Source organism: Diceros bicornis, chromosome 16 (genome assembly GCF_020826845.1).
Source record: "Diceros bicornis minor isolate mBicDic1 chromosome 16, mDicBic1.mat.cur, whole genome shotgun sequence".
NCBI classification, from domain to species: domain Eukaryota; kingdom Metazoa; phylum Chordata; class Mammalia; order Perissodactyla; family Rhinocerotidae; genus Diceros; species Diceros bicornis.
In genome coordinates, this window is record NC_080755.1 from 41,900,091 (window position 1) to 41,921,465 (window position 21,375).

The 21,375-nt window shown below is 36.7% G+C and overlaps 1 protein-coding gene across 2 annotated transcripts in view; it reads right to left on the minus strand.

Moving 5' to 3' along the window:
- DYM (dymeclin) overlaps positions 1 to 21,375 on the minus strand; it is a 375,345-nt gene that overhangs the window by 259,592 nt on the left and 94,378 nt on the right. For both annotated transcript variants that reach the window (XM_058557075.1, XM_058557076.1), the window contains 2 exons: positions 14,280 to 14,405; positions 12,762 to 12,904 (listed from right to left, as the gene is read on the minus strand). In XM_058557075.1, the coding sequence (XP_058413058.1) occupies positions 12,762 to 12,904; positions 14,280 to 14,405 (269 nt within the window). The remainder of the gene's footprint in view (positions 1 to 12,761; positions 12,905 to 14,279; positions 14,406 to 21,375) is intronic.

Below are 21,375 nucleotides of genomic sequence, written 5' to 3' on the forward strand. Positions count from 1 at the left end.
TTCTCATGGGGCCAACAATGCTCCTAGCACCATGGCAACCCAGAAACGGAAGTTGTTCATTTCAGGGCCACAAACAGCAGCAAACTAAGGCCAGAAAATGTAGTAGCTAGAAAGCCAAGAGCAATGAAGACAGGGAAGAACAACATTGGGGGGTGGGGTGGGGGGCACAAGAATAGAAAACTGAAAGCAAACTGGGACAGTCACTTCAGAAATGATCTTTAACAATAAACAAATAAATAGATAAACCTACAAACTGTTATTTACTCACACAGCATCATCTCTTGAGCAATACAAATATGTAAACAGGTAAAATTATTTTTATTTCTAGAAACATTCCTGGAAAGCTTTATACTTTGGAATAATTACTGAAAAGACTTCCTCTTAAAGCTAATATCTGTTAGGTCTGTCTAAAACAAACAAACTGGGGGCTGGGAATTGACTAACATCAAAAAGGCATAGGAAGTATTATTAGAAAGAGTTTTGAAAAGACAAGTTTAAAACTTTTCAACATTTACGCTCAATCCATAGCATCAGGAGCCACAGAAAATATAACACGTCAGACTACAAAAATATGTGATTCAGCAACTTATGAAATTTTTAACTGCAAAATTAGCTCTACTTGGCTTGCTTTTGCACAAGCCAAATAGCCTGAAAAATGGTACTGATAGCTAGCAGGGCTTCCAATTTGATACAGTTTTGGTTACGGATGCTAAGGAGGCTGCTGTTAGATCTGTGTTTATCACTCTTTTTAATAATCTAGAAAACAGAGGGAAATTGCCTTAATTTTGTAAGCAGAAAGGCTGAAGGAATATGAAACATGTAAGATAAAAATATGTAAGGTGTTTGGAAAACCAGAGAAATTGACAAAGGTTAGAGGTGAATAAAAGATGAGGTAGGTAAATGTTAACCAGTATTTGTTTTCAGCATTTATCATGTTCTAGACACTTAGTACTTATCATGTTACTTAAATGTAACAGAAGCCCACAGGTAAAAATATTCTAAGTTTCATTTTTAAAATGAGGAAATTATGGTTCAGCAGCAAAGTTAAGAAACCTCATCAAAGTGATACAACTAGCAGAGGGCAGGGCCCAGTTTCCAGCTCAGACTTATGCCAAAAGCTATATTCTCTTCAGATCCACGATCCTGCTGGTAAGGATGGATAGCTGCTTCTCTCCCTCCCTCACTTTGCCTAGCCCAGCCTAGCCTAGCCCAGCCCAGAAGTGACTCAGGAGCCTGCCAGGCACCACAGTGAATGGCACTTCCCTCTCTCTCTCCACCATTCATCCAATTAATTCAGTGGGCCTTCAAGGACCATGGTCTGGCTCCCAGAGACTATCAACAAGTACAAGAGGAGCAAAATGAAGAGACATTTACCATAACCCTGCAAGGAATCAGCATTCCATTTTTATAGATAGGGAAAGGCTTGGGGAGGTTACAAAACTTTCACAAAGTTATAGAGTTAATTAGTTTGCAGTAAGGGTTTGAGCCCAGGTCTGGTCAGATCCCACGTTCTTCAGAATCTTATCCAGCAATTCTGATAATTATCAGCAATTAGGAGCTAAGACATACCTTTTTAATGGACAAACTGAAATTTACAATACTAATTTATCCTCATAGTGATTCTGTTTTTCCTCAACATTTTATTACAAAAACTGTCAAACATATAAAGAGGGTGAAAGAATTATATAGTGAATACCCATATACTCACCACCTAGATTCCACATTAACATTTTGCTGTATTTGTGATAACATCCCCATCCATCTATGCATCCTTATATCCACCCATCAGTGTAGCTTATTTTATTAAGGCATTTCAAAGTTAAGTTGCAGAAACATTTTAAAAGGGAAGTCTTTGAATAACTCATAACACTAGACTTTAAAATATTATTTACTCATGTAAAAGATGGTCTCAAAACTATACCAATTATAATTTATGAGGTCTTTTACTACCATTCACAAATTCTGTCAGCAAGTAACCTTGAATAAATTTAACCTTTGAATTTACTCCAAATATCCACGCTAAAATTAATGTAAATTAAAACAGTTACTGAATAAAAGTTACACTCACTTGACTGTGATTGAATTTAAGTTTTAAAGAAAATCCATTTTATTTCATTTTTCAAATAAGATTTATGTTCTCAAGAAATTAGAATTCCATACTTTTAATATTCTTATTTTTAAAATAGCTTTAATATTTTTAAATTCCACAATAAATTATGTTATAGAAGTCTCAAAAACAATTTAAAAAAAAAAAGAAGTCTCAAAAACAGATTAAATCATTGGTGCCAAATAACACTTATAGCAAGACTTAGAAATTTATTCCTAGGATTTCATCTGCAATGACTGCTTTATTCTATACTCTTGCTGGTGAATACAAATGAATTTGTTACCCAACTATTTGTGGCATAAAAGAGACCTGTCTTCCCTTCAAATACATTAAGAAGAAAACGAGGGCCAGCCCCATGGCTTAGCAGTTAAGTGCACGAGCTCCACTCCTGGCGGCCTGGGTTCGGATCCCGGGCACACACCAACGCACTGCTTCTCTGGCCATGCTGAGGCTGTGTCCCACATACAGCAACTAGAAGGATGTGCAACTATGACATACAACTATCTACTGGGGCTTTGTGGGGGGGGGGGGGCGGTGGAGGACAGGAGGAGGATTGGCAATAGATGCTAGCTCAGAGCCAGTTTTCCTCAGCAAAAAGAGGAGGATTAGCATGGATGTTAGCTCAGGGCTGATCTTCCTCACAAAAAAATAAATAAATAAATAAAACTGTTTAAAAGAATAAAAAAATTTAAAAAAGAAGAAAACAAGAGTAGAGGGCTGGCACATTGACTTTCAAAGCCATTTCTGGAAACTGATTTAGGAGTGACTGTCGGCAAATTACAAGGAAAAAAGACAACACATCCATACCGTATTTTGACACTATATTACTTCCAATGAATACCATTTAACAAACATCTTTAAATCTAAAATCTGAAATAATACTTTTCTCAGAGAGTAATTTAAAGTAAAATAACTTGTGTATATAACTACTCTTCAACTAAACACAGTCATTTTGTAGATACTAATCTAAATGCTCAGTGTATCCCTACAACGAACCACTTACAAGGAAACAGTAAACTGAAATTAACTGTATTTTGTAAAAGAGTTCAGTCCTGAAAACAAAGAAGGAAAAAAATGTCATTCTTTCACCTGGTATATAAAATCTACCAAATCATTCCAAATAAAAATGAACTGAGAATGTAATTATTGTTTATAAAACACTTTCTTTTTTGAAAGTTCAAAGTGCTTTAACTAGAAATGTTTTCACAAATATGCCTGTTTCTGAGTGCCACATACTTTTTCTCTTACTGTAGTTTTTCTTTCTCTCAATGAGTCAGCCCAGAAAAAGTCAAAACTGAAGAGAAAAATAACCATCATGTAAAATAAATTACAACTACTGCATACCATACCTATCACAATGAATTCAACAGCTTTCTCAATAACAGCGATTGGGAGAAATGTGAGTCTTAATCTTCAAATTCTATCTTATAACTTTTTCAATTACAGCATTTGCCTAAACAAATAATCACTACTTTGGCCTTAATAATTTGGCTAGGACACCCACCACTGCAAGCAAAGGAAAAAAAAACATTTTTGATGGCTCATTCAAATGGAAAAGCCATATATCAAAAGTTATTGTGTAAAACCTCAGTGCTTGTGATGGAAAGCGCAGTTTGGCAGAACACATTTAATTAGGCTTGGCTCTTTAAAACATTAAATACTCAGTTGTAATCACATTACAGCTTTGTCTTACAGTGAAAAAACACACAAGAAATTTCAAGGTCAACCCTTCTTTGCTTCACCCTTTTTTAAGGCATTAGAGGCAATTAAAAAGCTTGAACGTATATTAAAAGACAAAGTCAAGGAAGTAAAGATAGAATCAAAAGAAAAACTGAACAAATGTTATAACTTATATTTCCTTCTCAAAATATTAAATTTTCAACATCATAATTCTTTTACTGACTACCTTAAGTCTCTATTATAAATTTATATACCAAATACCAGATATTTTCATAATTTATTTACACTAAAAATGAGTAAACTTGTAAATCATTATAAGGTCACTGGCTTTTTTTAAACAAGAGTTATCTTTTACCTATTACCATGTAATATTTGTTACTAATAATTAGTGACCATTTATTATGTGCCAGGCTCTTCCCTATAATTTTGCTCATTTAATCACCTCAGCAGCCCTACAAAGGAAGGAATTGTCCTCATTTTACCTTGGAGAATCTGAGTCACTGAGAGGTTAAACAGCCCAAGAATACCCAGTTAGTAAATGGCAGGGCTGGCAGTGAATCCTAGGTCTATCTAATACCAACAGCCAGAGTCTGATACTTGTACTTCTTCCATAATGCTAAATTATCAAAATCTAGAGCCAGTCCCTCCAAAGGACAATATAAGTGGTGGCCTCCAAAACCAGAAAAGAAAATAATCTGTTTCAATCACAGAATTGTTTTTGGAGGGGGTCCTTATACATTCTGGAATGCTCTTCTTTTTTTTTTTTTTAAACATATTAATGAGGTTGGAACGGTCCGTGAGTGATCTACTTTGGCCACAACTCCCACCACCACCACCAAGCAGGGCTGTGTGTGATTGGAGCTGAAAGGCTCCTTAGCCATTAACATACCAAAGACGAGCGGCCTCCCAAACTGAGAATTTTAGTGAGGGGAATTCCAGCACAACCCACTTAACACCTATTATGGACTAAATGTTTGTGTATCCTCAAAATTCATACATTAAAGCCCTAACCCCCAATGTGATGGTAATGGGAGGTAGGGCCTTTGGGAGGTGATCAGGTTTAGATGAGGTCATGAGGGTAGAGCCCCATGATGGGGTCAGTACCCTTATAAGAAGAGGAAAAGACACCAGAGCTTCCTCTCTCTGCCCTGTGAAGATACAGGACAACCATCTGTAAGCCAGGAAGAGAGCCCTCACCACGAAATGAATCTGCCAGCACCTTGATCTTAGACTTCCCAGCCTCCAGAACTGTGAGAAATAAATGTCTGTTGTTCAAGCCACCCAGTCTGTGGTATTTTGTTATAGCAGTCTAAGCTGACTACTTGTTACCACCACACCCCCTCCATCACATGCCAAATCATAGAGGTAAGAGTCTTTGGTCATTTGCTTTGTAAAACATCTGCTTTGTAGAACATCTCTAACAGGGTAAGGTGATGTGTTAATAGGTTAAACACATAGATTAAAGCAAGAATTAAGTATCAATTGCCTTACTGACTATAACTAAGACTACCAATATTACTGTTATTTTTGATTAGTTGAACATTTGAAATATTTATTATAATTCAGTTTGGGTCAGCATCAAGTCTTTTCTTTATTAAAATCTCTGGCTAATTTTATAAACAAACTATCAAAAAGAAACTAAAATCCTTCAGATAAATTAGTGAATAAGAAATGGTACCATAGCGATAGTTGTCAAGGCAAGTTCACTTAAAGAGCAAGGAGAAATCTCTTGTGAGTAATATCTATTTAACAATCAGATTTTCCTTTCTGACTGTCATTGGCCAAATTTTGCACCATATAAAATGAAAAGCCAGTTGGAGAAAGAGCAAAAACATGGCTGGTGTATTCAACTTAGTCAGTGTTTCAAAACATTTTTTACTTAAATTTTAAAGTTTGAGCAGACCAAAAAGACAAAATATTCTCTTAAATTTTTAAATTATCTTACATAAGTTTGTCAGAGATTGTTCTGATCACTAACTTCATTTAATTAAATTTATTTTCTTTTAAATTATTTTTATTTTAATTAACAAGAAGCCGCAGAGGTTCAGTGCAGGCAACAAAAGTTATTTACAAGAAAATAGATGTAGTATAGTTTTATTTTATTTTTTTTATTTTTATTTTTTTTATAATTTCATTTATTATTTATTTATTTTTTCCCCCCAAAGCCCCAGTAGATAGTTGTATGTCATAGCTGCACATCCTTCTGGTTGCTGTATGTGGGACACGGCCTCAGCATGGCCAGAGAAGTGGTGCGTGGGTGCGCGCCCGGGATCCGAACCCGGGCCGCCAGCAGCGGAGCGCGCGCACCTAACCACTAAGCCACCGGGCCGGCCCAGATGTAGTATGGTTTTAGAAGTGACTTTATACAAAAAAGTCCTTTATTCTGCACAATAACCTGGTATAAAAAGTCTTATATTTATATATCAGCTTTATGAAGTAGGATAATGAGATTCAAAGAATTGAAGAACTTGTCTAAGATCACGCTGAGCTCCACTCCAAATCAGCTGATTCTCAATCTTCAAGCTCTGGAAATCCACCTTTACCCACAAGGACTTCCAGGAATAAGAGAAGAGCAAAGGCAGCTGAGAGGTCCCTGTGGTGTAATCCAAAGAACGGAGATACAGGAGGAGGTGGAGGGCCTGGTGTGATGTCACAAGACTCGCCCAGCACCGCCTGCCACAGGGGACTCCTAGTTCCAGTTTCATGAAGATCCTTGTGGGCAAGTCCTAAAAGTCACAGGAAACTACAGGAATCCTCATCAACTCTAAAGTCTGCTGCCTGGGAAAAGCAGGCTACTGTCCCCACAGCAAATCCTCACAAGGATTCCAGGAAATGAAATCTATTCTACATAGAAAAGTCACAAAATCCCTAGTTACATTAATTTTCCTTGTTATTTTACATGTGCCACCTACAGAAACACCCTGCTTTCCACATAGGAATTAGAATGTCTCGATTCTCTCTCAACACGGTCTCAAGGACACAACCCCAAATAAAGCAGGAAGCCCCAAAATATTTCTTTAACGATGATCTAAAGCTGAAAACAAGAACAAATCTTACTCTTTGGCTGGAATCATGGACCATCCCACACCTAACAAAATTAATCTGACTAAGGTACACTGAAACGTCTGTACCTATACATGCAAAACCTGAAGGAAAAAGACTGGACATAAAAGCTACAGATATGGAAAAGACTTAGATGACAAAATTGACATAAATTCATTAATAACTGAATATTATCTGCCAAAAGAGTTAATGGGCAGATTAGTCTAGATTAATAAAAAGTACAGTGTCCAGAATCAGGGAGGTGACAGTTCCATTCCATGATGGAGTACTGTACTGATGGTCAGAAATAAAGAACGATCCTGATAAACTGGACCTCATCAGCAACAGAGAGCAATAAAGAAACAGTAAGAAGAGAAACTAAGATAAGGGAGTCAGTTAAACCCATTAGAGCTGCCTCAAAACAACGCATTCCTCAGTAGTTAATAGCGCTCAGCTGTCTGCCACGATGTGCCCATAGCAGAACAGATTCAGCAGGGGAAAGAGACCTGCACCACACAAGTGGTGCTGACATGGACCAGCTATATCAGAATCATCTAGAATGCTTATTGAAAATGTATATGACTGGACCCCATCTCTTGTCTGATGACTTAGAAATTCCAAGGTCTAAGTCTATGTACACGCATTTTGTAAACGTGTGCCAGGCGGTTCTGCTAACGTTTGGGAGCCACCGGATGACCTTTACCATCATCTCTCCTAATCTGCAATTCTATGATTCATTAAAAAATACCACATTAATTAAAACTGTAGTATTCTTTTCTAAACAGTAAAGTGATATATCAATTCTTTTTCCGTTTTGTCAGCATATTAGAGGAATTTCTAAATTAAAAAACTGTCAAAAGGAAGGAAATCATTTTTTTCTTGTACTGCAAAATTAAGAATAGAGGGTTGTCAGCATGTATTATAGATATTACCAGATAAAGTAATATATATTAATGTACAATTCATTCTAACCACTTCCAGTGAAAGAAATAAATCATGCTTGACACATCTGAAAATGCTTTTTCAAAAAAGAACAAAATCTATAAGTTAATTTTCATTATTCTCATTAACTACAAAAAATTTACTACTAGTAATTTAAAAATATTAATAATTCCTCTTAATTATTTATTACATTCCGATCAAACATCATCCAAGCACTCACTGTGTTCCACAAGACAAATAATGAGCAGAAATAAGAAGGGAATGTGCTGCATTGTAGAGCTTTTAATCTAAGATAAAGTGATACCACAGTAGTTACAATAAAACCTAACTGTAAAGATTCAATTTAAGTGCAACACAAATGATACTATACTTAATAAAGGTGATTTTAAAATATAAAGGAAAATCTCCATTTCTTTATTCTTACTGAGGTAGTATACCTTATTTGTTTTTAAGGGTAGCTGAATGTAAAATCTACTGAAGTTGATAAGTGTACTGTGGTTGTGTAAGAGATATCCTCTTTTAGGAAATATTCAAGTATTTATGGGCAAAGGGCCATGATGTATGTAACTTACCCTCAAATGGTAAAAAAAAAAAAAAAAAAAAAAAAAAAAAGTGTGTGTGTATGTGCGTGCCCAGAGTAAGAGAGAGGGAGAGGGAGGGAGAGAATACAAATACAAAACAAATGGGATAAAATGTTAATAATAAATCAATCTGGATAAAGGTATATAGATTTTTTTCTATAATATTTTTAGTTTTGGAACTTTTCTATATGTGTGAACATTATTTCCAAATATAGTTTTTTTAAAAAGAGGAGGGAGATAAATGGGAAAAAAGTTCGCAAAATGTTGATAATTCCTGAAGATGAGTTGTGGGTAGAGGGGGGCTCATTTCTCCCATTCTCTCTACTTTTGTATGTCTTTGAAATTTTCCATAATAAAATGTTAGAAAAGAAAAATAAGTAAAGAGTAGATGAAATCATGTACGTAAAGTAGCCTCTAAAGTATCTGGAGGGCCTGCCCCGTGGCTTAGCGGTTAAGTGCGCGCGCTCTGCTGCTGGCGGCCTGGGTTCAGATCCCCGGCGCGCACAGACGCACCACTTCTCTGGCTGTGCTGAGGCTGCGTCCCACATATAGCAACTAGAAGGATGTGCAGCTATGACATACAACTATCTACTGGGGCTTTGGGGGAAAAATAAATAAATAAAATTAAAATAACTGTTTAAAAAAAAATAAATAAAATAAAGTGTCTGGAAAACAGAGGCATTCCGTAAATGACAGACATGTTATTACAACTGAGTTCATACCTACCTTCAGTGTAGACAAGTATTAGCTTTTGGTATTTAACTACATACAACAAGTATTTATCCACAGTCCACAGATGTAAGGACTTACAAAGATGTAAGTCCTCTGCTGGATACTGCAGTGAACACCCTCACAGAGGTCAAGAAGCAGCTGACACACTCAGGAGTCAGGTGGTGACACTGAAGCAAAGGCTTCAGTGAAGACAGCAAAGGCTCAGGAGTTAAAAGAACTCAGGCCAAGTGCAAACCAACATCATTTCTCTCCTACGTGATCTTAGACAAATAATTTAATAACTAGGAACATTTCATCTATCACATTAAAAATTAACACCATCTATTTCACAAGGTTGCTATAAAAATAAAGTGAGATACACAAAAGGTTGCTCTGTAAACTCAGAAGTGCTACATAGATGTGAGTTCTCATTTTATTGTATGTAGAGCCAACGTAGGCAGAATACAGCTTGTACACAGTAATCATGACACAAAGCAGTGTTAAGTGCCACAGGAAAAGATCACATCTAGCTAGGAGGGAGAAAAGAAGTCTTAGTGGAGAAGGTGGTACTTGAGATGGACCTTAACAGTTGGATGGGCAGAAAATCAAAGTCACAGAGAGGAGGAAGCAGGATTCTAGGCTAAAGAGATAACTCAAGCAAAGGCACCAAGAGAGTGTCAGGCATGCAAGATGCAAGAGAGTTTTTGCTGGAGTCTGGGCAACAAACAAAGAATAAGAAGAAAGAAATCTGAAAAAGTGAGAATAACTAGAGAAGGCCTCGCCTAACTCCGGTGAGGGCCCAGACATGTGACTCACTACTCATCTGGACCCAGTTCTAGCACAAGGATTCTCCTCTTCCCCTGCCAGTGCCAACAGAACTTCACTATCCAAAACCATGAAGTTTTTCAAAATAAGGCACGCTGTTCCAAAGGAAATAATTTAAGCAAAACATACAATACACATATTGCTATGAAAAGAAATGCTTTCTATATCCAAGAAAAATTCAATCCCAGCGAAACTGAATATAATCCAAAAGAGTTTATAATTTGCATCTAGCTTTATAACATGATTTTTTTTTCAGTGAGGAACTTGCAAATCATATTTTTCTCAAGCCAATATTACAGTAAGAAAATTCCTTAACTACCAACCAAAGATCATCACAAGTGATCACACAACTAAAGTCAAAGTTTCTTTGTCTACTTGACTGACTTTCCTGGAATGTGGCTTAATTCAAAATGTAAAAATTAATAAAGGGAAACCTCATTTAAAATGGAGTTTGGCCGCCAGAAGGGGGAGCTCCCATGCAGTACCACTTGAGGTCAATTACAGGAAAGATGGTCAATTACAGACTCCAACAAAAAGAAGTCCTTAACAGGAAGAATCATCAATTACAGATCCCAACAGAAGTCTCAACAAGAAAGAATCCTTAATTATAGGAAGAAATGTACATTGCATCCCAAACAGAAATGGACTACTCTAGTAACTCAGCCAATGAGAAACCATCACCACCCAGAACTCTTGCTTTTCTCCAATGGACTTTCACTCAAAACAACCCTTCCCAATTTCCTCCTTTTTCCCTATAAAATAACATTGCTCTCCTTTGATTGTTGAATTTGCCTACGGTCTGCCATAGTATGCACATTCCAAGTTGCCATTCTTTGGCTATTTGCAAATAAACTCGTTTTGCTGGTAAAATAACTGGCTATTTCATTTTTAAGGTTGACAAGAATTATATGACTGTGATCTTTTTTACATTTTATTTTGCCCATGATACATAGCTGCATTTTTCAGAAGGAGAATGTCTTTTTGTTGTTTTTACAATCCTTTGAGTCATCTACTGTGAAATAATGAATAATTCCTCCATCATGATTTATACCTTTACATGAATAGTTTCATGAAGATTTAGGAAGAAAGCTATGTAAAATGTCTTGTGACTATAGCACACTAAAAATCATAAGTCTACTTTATGATTAAATATTAACTGAATATTAAATTTTAAAATGTGAGGGAAGAAACCAGAGAATTATTGAAAGTGATGTGGAAATAATCTCAGTGATCACCTATCCCAAACTTCTCATTTGAAAGACAAGAACCTGGGAGCCAGGCAAATGAAGGGACTTCCTTCTGATATGCTGCTAACTAGGTGGGAGCAGATCTAAAATTAAAAGTCAAGTTTTTTGGCACCCTGGTACTGATGACACCAGATACCATACTAGACTTCCTTCTGAGGACACGTAATTGCAAGAAAAACCAAACACCAGATACAAATCTATGTTTACTTAAAAAAAAAAAAACTGCAAAGTATTCCCATTGTTTTGAAGAAAGCAGTCATACTATACTCCTTATACCTTATACTTATACTATCTCCTCCCCAAACTCTCCAACCATACTGAAGTACTGGAAAATACTCAACTTTTAAATATTTATACCAGCTTAATGATCAAAAAAAAGAAAACACTAATGGATTCATGAAGCCTTCCCAGGGTACGTGAGAAGCCATTCCTGTGCTGCCTTCAGAGGCCATGAATGAGCAAGCCTTGTACAGCCTCCTCATCTGAAACAATGAGGGTAGTGGCCAAGAGTGACTCGGAGAACAAACTTCCACACGTCTGGCATACCAGGTAGCCTGCTCAGCACCAAAGACAAAGCCATGAGTGATCACAAATGTAATTCAACTCACAATATTAAAAGAAATCAAAGGAAGGCAAATCTAGAAAGCCTGGTCCACAGCTCAATTCCTCAAGTCAACAGAGGTCTTTTAATGCAAAGAGGTTCCCAAGACTCATTATCTAATAACTTATCACACAGTACTACATTTTCATATCAAACTGGTGTTCCTCCCTGAGTGTGGAGAGCATGCTACAGCCATATTCAGCTGTGGACTTGGCTCCATTTAAAATTCCTTCAAACAGCTCAACTCTGCATTATGTAATTAAGTAGAATGTATACTGTTAGTTTAGTAAGAGCACCATGCAGACTTTACAACTGCCAAAGTGTCGGTCTAGTTTTTGTTTCTCTTTCAGAATAAAACAAAAGTTCAGTTTATATAACCTCACATGACCCAGCTCCTCCACACTGACAAAGAGGAGAACCAGGTATTCTTGTACTTCTATAGTGTCTTCAGGTTTGAACATTGTGAAACAGAAATGAGTCTTTCCTGTATGGTGAGAAAAGACTTCCTTCAGTTAATGAAATTTGCTTCCAATCTGATAAAACTCACATTTGTGCCACTTCAGAATTTATTACAAAACTCTTCAAAATGTGCTAATTTGTCACTGAACAAATGAAACATTGAGTATAGTAAGAAAACCACACCTAATTAGTCATGTAAAATCATAACCAATAAAGCCTCTAAAATAGAATGATTTTTTCATAAAACACAAGCAGGAAAAAGTTTCCAAGAGCTTAATTGTATTTATATTGTACAGCTAGAACTCATGCAATATGCATAAACACTCTTCTTGAAAAATGGTGTCTTACAGGTAAATAATCTATTCATTATTTGCATGTTCCACTGCATAAATCACTGCACCAAATGGAAAAAAATATTTTAAATTACTTCCAGTATTTCACATTTAGCCAGATGCACAGAGCCAATATAACTGTTAGTAGTGGCAGCCAAGTGAACAGAATTTCTTATGACTAATTAGACAAAATCTTTGTACATCAAAGAACTGACAAAATCTGGTAAGGCTTACTTGCTACTCCTGATGCAAGTCCATAGAGCAGTCCTCCCCCATCCGACTGCTGAGGGAAAACATGTGCTCCTGGAGGAGGTGGCTTTTCTTGTCTGATAAAGTTATACAATAAGGTTTTCACAAGTTTGCTGGTGTATGGAAGACTACACAAAAAGAAAAAACAATATCAAACTCATATTTATGGGAGTTATATGATTTTGTATCATGATAAATATAATCTATATAATCTATTACTATAAAGGGATTAGCACAATTCAAAGAAATCTAGCACTGTCACATAATAGTGAAGACCATGGGCTTTGAGACCAGACTTGAGGCCTAATTCTGGCTTTCCTCTCACTATGCCATAAGTCACTGGTCAAATCACTTCAGCTCTTGAGTTTCAGTTACCGTAGTTGTAATCTGTATAACAGGTAAAATACAAATTCAGCTCATAAAACAGGACCTGGCACTTGAAGGAAGGTAGTAACATAGAAGTAGTAGGGAAAAGCAAGACTTAAAAACCAATAATATAAAAGACTATACTTTTTAAGTACGAAATTTTCAATTTTTTGCATACATACAAAAAATATATACATATGTATACAGATTTTTTTTAATGTTAATATTCTTTGCTTTTAAGTAATGGAAGGAGAGGAGAAGGGAGAGAAAATAGGTGAAAAGGGATATGTGTCTCCAAAATTGGTGATAAATCCATTCCTGCAATCTAGAGAACACTTTTTAATAGACTCTTGAGCCAAAGCTCTCCAAAGAGCCCTAACGGATTCTGCGAATGTGCCACAGATATAATCCTCAAGGTAGCAAGAAGGAAGTGAAAATGACAAAGCTTCCAATTCCCTGAGAATTTTAATCAAAGCTATTTTATTTTTATTTGTTTTACATTCTAAAGTTCTGTGAAGATTGTGTCAACAGAAGGTGTGTGTGTGCACGCGTGTATGTGCGTGTGTGTATTTATCTATTCCCATCCCCACCCGCTAGGAGACTGTAAGCCTCTGCTCAGGAGCATAGCCCCAAATCCTAACACATGCCTGGCACATGGTTAGCACACAATAAATAACTGTTGACTCAACGCAAGTAGGAACAGTCAGTTAAGAGGCTATTGAAGTAGTCCAAACACATGGAGAGGGGACACAGATTATTTCAATGGGACTGGTAGTTTCAACAGGACTGGTGAGAAGGGGAAGATACAAAAATAATTTCAAGGAACAAATGTGACTGAATAACTGCTTAGAAATAGAGAATGCTGCAGACGGAAGAAGAAAAATGACTTTCAAGTTTCAATTCTACAAAGAAATCACTACAGAAGGCAATGAAGCTGGGGGCTGAGGGGCAGGAAGGATGGACAGTTTGGACAGGAAAGCAGAATTTGGTTCTGTACATGTTGGGTTTGAAGTGCTGACAGAACAACTGGAGGAAATGTCTGGTTGGAGATATGGGACAATACTAAGGTAAGAGGACAAGACCAGAAATATAGATTTATACAATAAAAAACCAGACAAATTTAAAACAGAAACATACCATCGACCTCGCATCAAATACTTGTGACTGATGCTCTGTCGCAAAACTTCCTTGTTGAAGAGTTGGCAGGAAAGAAAAACAACCATTGTTGATACAGCTTCTACTGATATTTCATACGTAATATCTCTGGAGAAACAGGAAAACAAAACAGAATAATGATCATTTTTGAAGATTGTGATATTGCTCTTTTCTAAATAAACTATACATTTAAAAACTCAGATTTTGAGGTGGCGTAGTGGTTAAGGTCACACGCTCCACTTTGGTAGCCCAGGGTTCACGGGTTCGGATCCTGGGCACGGACTTATGCACTGCTCATCAAGCCATGCTGTTGGTGGCGTCCCATATAAAGTAGAGGAAGATTAGCACAGACATTAGCTCAGGGCTAATCTTCCTCAGCAAAAAGAGAAAGATTGGCAATGGATGTGAGCTCAGGGTCGATCTTCCCCACCAAAAAAAAAAAAAAAAACTCTCAAATCTAAATATTCAACAGGTTTCTGGTTATAAAAAAATACTAACATGTTTAACATAAAAATTATACGTCAAGCAAAAATATGAAATCCTTTCCCAGTCATTAGCTCTTATACTTGGGTCAGGTATCCCATTACTTTCCTAATTTCCAGTTCCCATCTCCTACTGAATGACAAGTCTATTAGTGTATGATGGAAACAGTTACCAGCAATGCTCTGCACTGAAGATCCACTCTAAAGCTCTTGTGTTCATCCCTGTCTAGTTATAAGACAAAAACAAACACTCAGATTGTAAAACTGAAAGAAGTCACAGTGTAGGGAAGAAAACAATGCCTTTTCGAGTTGATAGTCACTTTACAATAAGAACGATGGAAGGTGGGCCGGCCCAGTGGTGTAGTGGTTAAGTTCGCACACTCTGCTTCGGCCACCCAGGGTTTGCAGGTTCGGATCCCGGGGACAGACCTATACACCATTCATCAAGCCATGCTGTGGCGGCGTCCCACATACAAAATAGAGGAAAACTGGCACAGATGTTAGCTCAGGGCTAATCTTTCTCAGCAAAAAGAAGATTGGCAACGGATGTTAGCTCAGGGCCAATCTTCCTCACACACACACAAAAAGAAAAATGGTATACCCTGGATCTTCTATTTCTAGTGTCCACTTTCTCAAGGCCAACTCTGCATGCTCAGCAAAATATAAATAGTAAACAAATTATTCTTGTTTTATTAAGCATATTTCTATTATGAAGGACTACCCTTGTCCTCCCAAGATCATTAACCTCTTGTAGAAACAAACCTTAGATCAAATAAAAAGGAAACAAAGTTGTGGCTGAGCAGGGAGCACAAATACGAATAAACACATCAAGAAATCTTAAGTTATTGCAAAAGTTTAAACACAATTATCATGGGGAAAAGTAACATGTTAGACCAGGCAAGTGGAAATCTCAACAACACAGCAAAAAGAGTAATAGCTCCAAAAGAATATCAAAATATTTTTATAGAACTAAAATATTCATGGAAAGCCCAAAGAAAAATACTTAATATCCACTTAAATGAGGCTCAAACAAACTAAAGATGACTTCATTCTAGGACTGGGCAAACTTAAATTCTACCAGATATTTTAAGGAGTCATTGCTGATAAAATGTCTTTTAAAAACAAAATATACAAAACAAACACAAGAGGTCCATGCAATTGATCTTATTATGTAATGAATAAATCTCAGTTCTACTCAGAAACACGACTTTTAAAGTACTAAAACAATTCTCTTTTCTGAAATTTCCATAATTATTGTTGTAAATATTAACCACATAAAATGCAATTCTTATATTCTTATTTCTTGAGTTGAATGAAAGACAAACCTGACGTGTTATGTTATGCTACATTAATTCTTCATTAATGATGATTTGGGTACTCGGAACCCAAAAGATTTTACACCATAATAATCATGTATTCATATGCCTGTCAGGAATCCATACTCTATAATCAATTGGCTAAACTTTTCAGTTGAGTCAGGGTTTAAAGCCAAATCCTGAACCCTTGCCACATGATATAGCTTACAGATGGGTGATTACCTCCAATACATTCATTAATGTCACCGCATTAATAAAAAAGAATCAACTGTAGTGGTTTACAATTTAACATCTTATTCTATGTCCCAGATCCAGAAAGAAATTATTTTAGTTTGTTTAAACTGAAAACTATGACTATTAATAAATAGTAGGTCTAATAACCTTGAGAAAAGAGTGTATATTTAGAACAGAGGGTTGTTCTCCTTCAAAACTAATTGGGTCAAACAAAATCACAAGTGGGAGAACAGGAAAAGTGTTAACTAACCCTTGGATCATCCTCTCTTGCCACAGAATTTTGTGAAGCTATAGGGTGAAGAGTAGAGGGTTGAATGTTGGGAGGGAAAAGCTTATAGCACATAAGAATATTGACTCAATGTGACATTAAGTTTCATACCAAGCAAAAAATCCATTCCCCAAAAGTCCTAAACAGAACTAAGTGATCCCTCCTGTGTGCTTCCATAGGCCCATAGATAAAATTCTATCAAATTGTTTATGACATTGTATTTAAGTTCATATATCATTCAACAAATACAAAGACTTTATTCTTACTATGGCTAGACAGGCATTATGCTACATATTGGAGACACATCCATCAACAAATAGATAAGCTCCTGCCTTTATAGAGCTTACAATTTAGTGAAGAAAAGAGAACTCAAGTAATAATTACTCCAAAAAGGGCCATAAAGAAAAAGAGCAAGTAACAACAAGAAAGGATTATAGGGCACTCTGATTTTAACCGTGGGATCAAAAGAAAGCTCCTCTAAAAAAGTGACATTAAGTTAAGACCTAAAGTAAGAGTGGCAGTTATCTGCAGACAAGTCTATCTTTCTTACTAGAACATATGAGAATCTAGTTAGGGACCCTTTCATTTTTCCCTTGTTTGTATTCCCAGCTCTAGTACATAATAGGCACTCAATGGATAAATGGATAAACAGAAGGATCTTTCTTGCTCTGATTTTGATTGTAACTGATTGGGACTTCCTGAATAGATTCATCAGCATAGTGTACAAGGTATACATAACTTAAAATAGCAAAAAAGGAAGAAATGTGTTGAGATCATGTAATACATAATCATAATACAAAAGGAATACTCATTGCAACAAAAATGTAAAGGGAATTTCATGAAAGAAGGATCCAGGATGCTGTTGATTACTTAGAGGAAATCTTCTATTCATTTTGCTGATGAGTATCCATTTACTAGTGCTAAAACACTAATAAACGACACACGGGATGATCTGAATGGAACGACTTAATACTATGAAGATAATTCTATGCAAACTAATCTTATGGTCAATGCAATCACAACCAATATTCTCATTGTTTTTTCAGGAGCTTCATAAATTGACTCTAAAATTTTTATGAAAGAATAAACACGTAGCAAAGTGAACCTTGAAAATGAAGAGTGAAGGGAGGGACTTTCCCTACCAGATATCAAGCCAGGCTATACAGCTGTAGTAATAAACACAGCATGGTAGACGCACACACACAAAAATAGACAAACCAATGGAACTCAATTGGGAACTGAATGTATAGCTCAGACCTATATATATATGGAAACAATATACAAAAAGATGGATCCACAAATCAATGGAGAAAGAACAGATGGTACAGAAGATGGTGCTGGGAAAAACTGGCTCATTTCATAAAGAAAAATAATGATGGATCCCTATCTGACAACATACTCAAAGACCTACTAAAGATGAATTATAGACTTGGATGCGAACAGCAAAATTAAAGTTAATAGAATAAAATGTACAATAATACATTAGTTTGTAACATAAGCACAAGAATAAACTTCTAAAATAAAAGCCTAAGAGTACAAACCATAAAGCAAAAGAAAAATGCATTTAATTACACTGAAATTAAGGATTATTGCTCAACAAATGAAACCCTGGACAAAGTTAACAGGCAGATGAGAGACCGAAAGAAGAACAAGGAACTAGTATCTAGAACATTACACGCAACTCCGGCAAATGGCCAAGAAAAACGCAAGAACTCCACTAGAAGAAAAGAGCAAAAGATATAGTCACTTTAAAACAATGGGATTATCCCTTTACGCTCTAGAAAATGTAAAGTATTGGCAGGTATACGATGATATGTAAACCCTCATGTACTGCTGATGGGAATACTAACCAACACAGTCATTTTAGAGAACAACCTATGACCCAGTATATGTACATATGCCAAAGAAAACTTCACAGAAATACGTCTGAGGACTGTGGTAGGCAACCTCTAAGATGACCCCCAATAATCCCTGTTTCCTGATAGTTGTAACTGCCTTCCCTTGAGCGTAGGCTGGATCTAGTGACTCGCTTCTAACAAACAGAACATAGTAAAAGTGACGGGATGCCATTTCTGAGAGGAGATTATCTTATAAAAAGACTATGGCTTGTGTTGGGCATCCTCTCTCACTCTTCTATTTGCTTTCTCTGAGGGAGGCCAACTGCCTCTGACATACGGAGACATCCAGCTGGCAAAGAACTAAGGGAGGCCTCCAGTCAACAGCCAAGTGAGGAACTGAGGCCCTCAAACAACCCTAGAGGAATGGAATCCTGCCAACAGCCAAATGAGAAATCGAAGAAGGAGATCCTCTCTAGTTGAGGCTTCAGATGAGACCACAGCCCCAGCCATAAGCTCAACTACAGCCTCATGAGACACTTGAGTCAGAGGCACCAAGCTATGCTGTACCCAGATTCCTGGTCCTAAAAAACTGTAAAACAATGTTGTTTTAAACAGCTACGTTTTAGGGCAATTTATTATGCAGTGATAGATAAATAACAAAGACATTTGTTATTTGTGGTGCCACAAAGTTGAAGGCAGTCCAGGTGTCCATCACCGAGGAACTGGATAAGTAAAATGTGGTGGATGCACACAATGGATCAGTTTTAGCAGCAAGAGACTAGATGTCCATTTAGCATCACAGGTAGCTCTTAAAAACAGTTCTGAGAGGAAAAATAAAGAACAGAATGAGTTCTATAATACAATTCTGTTTTTTTTTAATAATTTTATTTATTTATTTATTTTCCCCCAAAGCCCCCGAGTAGATAGTTGTATGTCATAGCTGCACATCCTTCTAGTTGGTGTATGTGGGACGCGGCCTCAGCATGGCCGGAGAAGCGGTGCGTGCGCGCCTGGGATCCGAACCCGGGCCGCCAGCGGCGGAGCGCGTGCACTTAACCGCTAAGCCACGGGGCCAGCCCTACAATTCTATTTATGTACATTAAAAATGCATGTACACACAAGAATAACATTTTGTACTTGAACATATACATACAAAAATACACACATTAACACATTAAAATGGCTGTTTACAGGAATGAAGAGGAGTAAGGAATGAGGATAAATGGGAATAAGTGAATGGATTAACATCAAATGGAGGGAGGGATGGGCCTTACATGAACCTATGATGATAGTGACCCCCTGAACTGAAGAATGTGATTGACTCAACCCTATGTCTAACGTGTCCAAAATCAGAGATTGTGGGATGAAGGGGGGCATAAAAGGTTGAGGGTGTACTGAAGTGGGAAAACGCTTAGACTAATCCAGGAAACAAAAAGCACTTGCAATAAACTGTCTAGTTGGGACATTATGAAGACCTCAATTAAAACAATGACAAGAGGAATGGAAAAGAGCAATCAGATTTGAACGACATTTAACAAAATAAAACTAATAGCACTCAGTGACAAACTGGATGCTTAAAGTGGGCAAGAAAGATTAAGAAAGACTAAGATTTCTAAATTTAGAACTCAGAGATAGTGATGTCATCAACCTAAATCAAGAACATAGGAAATGGAAAATCACTCTACATGTATAGTCAATCAATGCTCATTTTTCATGGATTCCATATTTGTGAATTCACCTATTCACTAAAATTGATTTGTAACTCCAAAAATTAGTATTCATAGCAAGTTGAAATGACCTACATGATTTTCTAATTTGTGCCAAAGAAATCCTAGGCAAAATTTTATAACAAAAAATAGCTTACAATTACAAATGAATTCAAAGATAGATGACAAAATACACTACGTTAAAGATGATAAAATCAAAGTCTGCATTTTTCTAGTGTCACTGGGGAACAGGAGATAATAACTGCATAGCAAAGCTTCACATAAAATCGAATGTCCAGATATGATATAATGTCTGGAATTTTCTTAAAAATAATCTGAGAAATGGGGGGAAGGTGATTTTGGATAAGGATATAGTTGAAACAAGAGTGGCCATGAATTGATAATTACTGAAGCGAGGTGTTAAGCATGTTGGGGTCATTATTTTCTCTACATCTATATGCTTAAAATTTTACATAAGTTTAAAAATATAAAATTAAAAATTGACCACTTATGACATGACCATAGACCACAATTTGGTGAAGACAGGGACCTCTCTTGGTCCTAGCTCCTACCATATTTCCTGGCAAATAGCAGGTACTTAGCAAATACTAATTGGAATAAATGAACCATAGAAAATTCTACATTTCACAAATTTAATTTGCTAAAGTCTTCTGCTTTGAGAAATTGGATATGTTTCATTAGTTTTTATATTTTTGCCATTAGCAAATCACCACAAACTTAGTGGCTTAAAACAGCACAAATTTATCACACAGTTCTGTAGTTGCAGTACAGGTCTCATGGGGTTAAAATCAAGGTGTCAGCAGGCTGCTTTCCATCCTGGAGCCTCCAGGGAAGAATCCATTTCTGCTCTTTGGGTTGTTGGCAGGATTTAGTTCCTCGTGGTTGTAGGACCCAGTCCCCATTTTCTTGCTGGCTATAAGCTGAGGGCACTTCCCACCTTCTAGAGATCAACTCATTCTTTGACTCATGGATCCCTTCCTCCATCTTCAAAGCCAGCAACGGCTTTGAATGACTCCTGTCCCATCTCTCTGATCCACTCTTCTGGTTTCCTCTTCTATCTTTAAGGACTCATGTGATTAGACTGGGCCCACTAGGATAAAAGAAAACAACCTCCTCATTAAAGGGCCCTTAATTTTAATCATGTCTACAAAATCCTTTTGACATGTAAGGTTACATATTCACAGGTTCCAGGGATTAGAATGAGGACATTCTT